General features: G+C 33.3%; 1 protein-coding gene across 1 annotated transcript in view; it reads right to left on the bottom strand.

Annotated features, from left to right (window-relative positions):
• Positions 1-330: 330 nt before the first annotated feature.
• Positions 331-1,629, bottom strand: part of LOC117168703 — a 6,908-nt gene continuing 5,609 nt past the window's right edge. The window contains exon 2 of the mRNA XM_033354398.1: positions 331-1,190. Coding sequence (XP_033210289.1) covers positions 401-1,190 — 790 coding nt within the window. The 3' untranslated portion in view covers positions 331-400. The remainder of the gene's footprint in view (positions 1,191-1,629) is intronic.

Genomic DNA, 1,629 nt, shown 5'->3' with positions numbered 1-1,629 from the left:
AATAGCTTGATCGAATTTAAACTTATAATAAGAGTTAAAACTGAAATCAATTAATACTGCAAGAAAAATAAAAGATAAAAACTAAGGACTTCAAGAAGAATATTAGAATGAAAACAGATTTCTAAAATTGATTTTGAATATACTTGGTCAAAATTGATTTGCAAAACAAGAATTGGGATAAACTGAATTTCAAAAATTAAATCCACAAGTGAATTTAAACAAGTTGGAAGTTAAAAACTTTAAATATAAAAAAGAAAACAATTTCTAACGATTATGAAAAAACTAAACTGATAAGGTCTAATTCCTAAGTATAATAAAAGACTGTCATTTACGTGATTAAAATAAGTTTTAATTTAAATATCTTAAATGGTATAATGTACAAAAATCCATAAATTCCTGATTAATTGTAAATACCATGAACAAATAAACATGATAAAAGCAAAATAGAAAAAATGTGTAACAAATACAACAGTTTAATCAATCGAACATCTTCAACGCCAAACATATGGAACCGATTCGGTTTCGAAAGAGAGATCTCTTTCAAATCAGGTGACATTTTATCTTGTACTTTGGGAATTGAGTTACAATTATCAAGAAGGTGATTTTTCACGGCTTCTAATACTTGGAGAGCCACGTCAGTGGTTAGGGGGTCATTTGGGTTTTTCTTTTGCATATTATTTACAATGCGCAACCATTTCAGTCCTGACTTGAGAGTCATACTGGAAGAAGTCTCTGAAGACGACTTTGTTTCATTTATAATTGAGAGCCCATTCAGGAATGTGGGTTCCGATGTTCCTCCATGGGTTCCACCCGTTCCAGTCTTAAAATTAACTAAGGATCCTGTAGTTTCATTTGGATCCTTGATATTTGTTGGCTCCTCCGTTGATCCTTCCTGAGAAATTTGGGTTCCTCTATCCTGGAATGGGGTCTCAACCTTTTCAGGAACATCCAATTTTTCCTCTTCAAAACTGATTACCTGGGACGTAATTTTTTTTAATTTACAAAGTAGACATGCGTTTTGACCAATGCAAGCTTTGTGATTGGATAGTCTTTCACAAAGTATCGCGTATGCAGCTTCAAGTTCTAACTGCGTTTTGGTGTCATTTGTAGATGAGATCTCATTTAGAAAAGTGGGTTCTGAGGTGACAGGTTTTGTATTCCTATTGGGGTCGTCCATATTTTCTGAAGTCCTGCAAACAAGAAACCCAAGTGAAATTAAATGAAAATTTAAGGCCATGTGATGAGTGGGTCACGTGACCAGATTCCTATCTTACCGACACTTTTTTTATTCCCCAACTTATTATCACACGAAACGTCACATCTAATTAAAAATTTGAGATACTAAAAAAGAAGCACTAACAATGATGGGTTTGGTCCTAAATTTGTATAATTATGAAATATTTTTTTTTTGCTTTTTTAATAATTATTAAATTTTAGGACCAGACCCATCCTTCTTAGTGCTTCTTATTTATTATCCCAAATTTTCAACTCGATGTGGCGCTTCGTGTGAAAATAAGTTGGAAAATACGGTTCCAGTTCTACTTCCCCCCTCTCCCAACCCTCCCTTATTAACTGAAGTTTTTGGTGGAACTGACGTTAGAACTACAATCTCCACCATATGACGATTTG

Source organism: Belonocnema kinseyi, chromosome 1 (assembly GCF_010883055.1).
Source record: "Belonocnema kinseyi isolate 2016_QV_RU_SX_M_011 chromosome 1, B_treatae_v1, whole genome shotgun sequence".
NCBI classification, from domain to species: domain Eukaryota; kingdom Metazoa; phylum Arthropoda; class Insecta; order Hymenoptera; family Cynipidae; genus Belonocnema; species Belonocnema kinseyi.
Note: the sequence above shows the minus strand (reverse complement) of the source record. Positions and strands in the feature narration are given on the sequence as shown.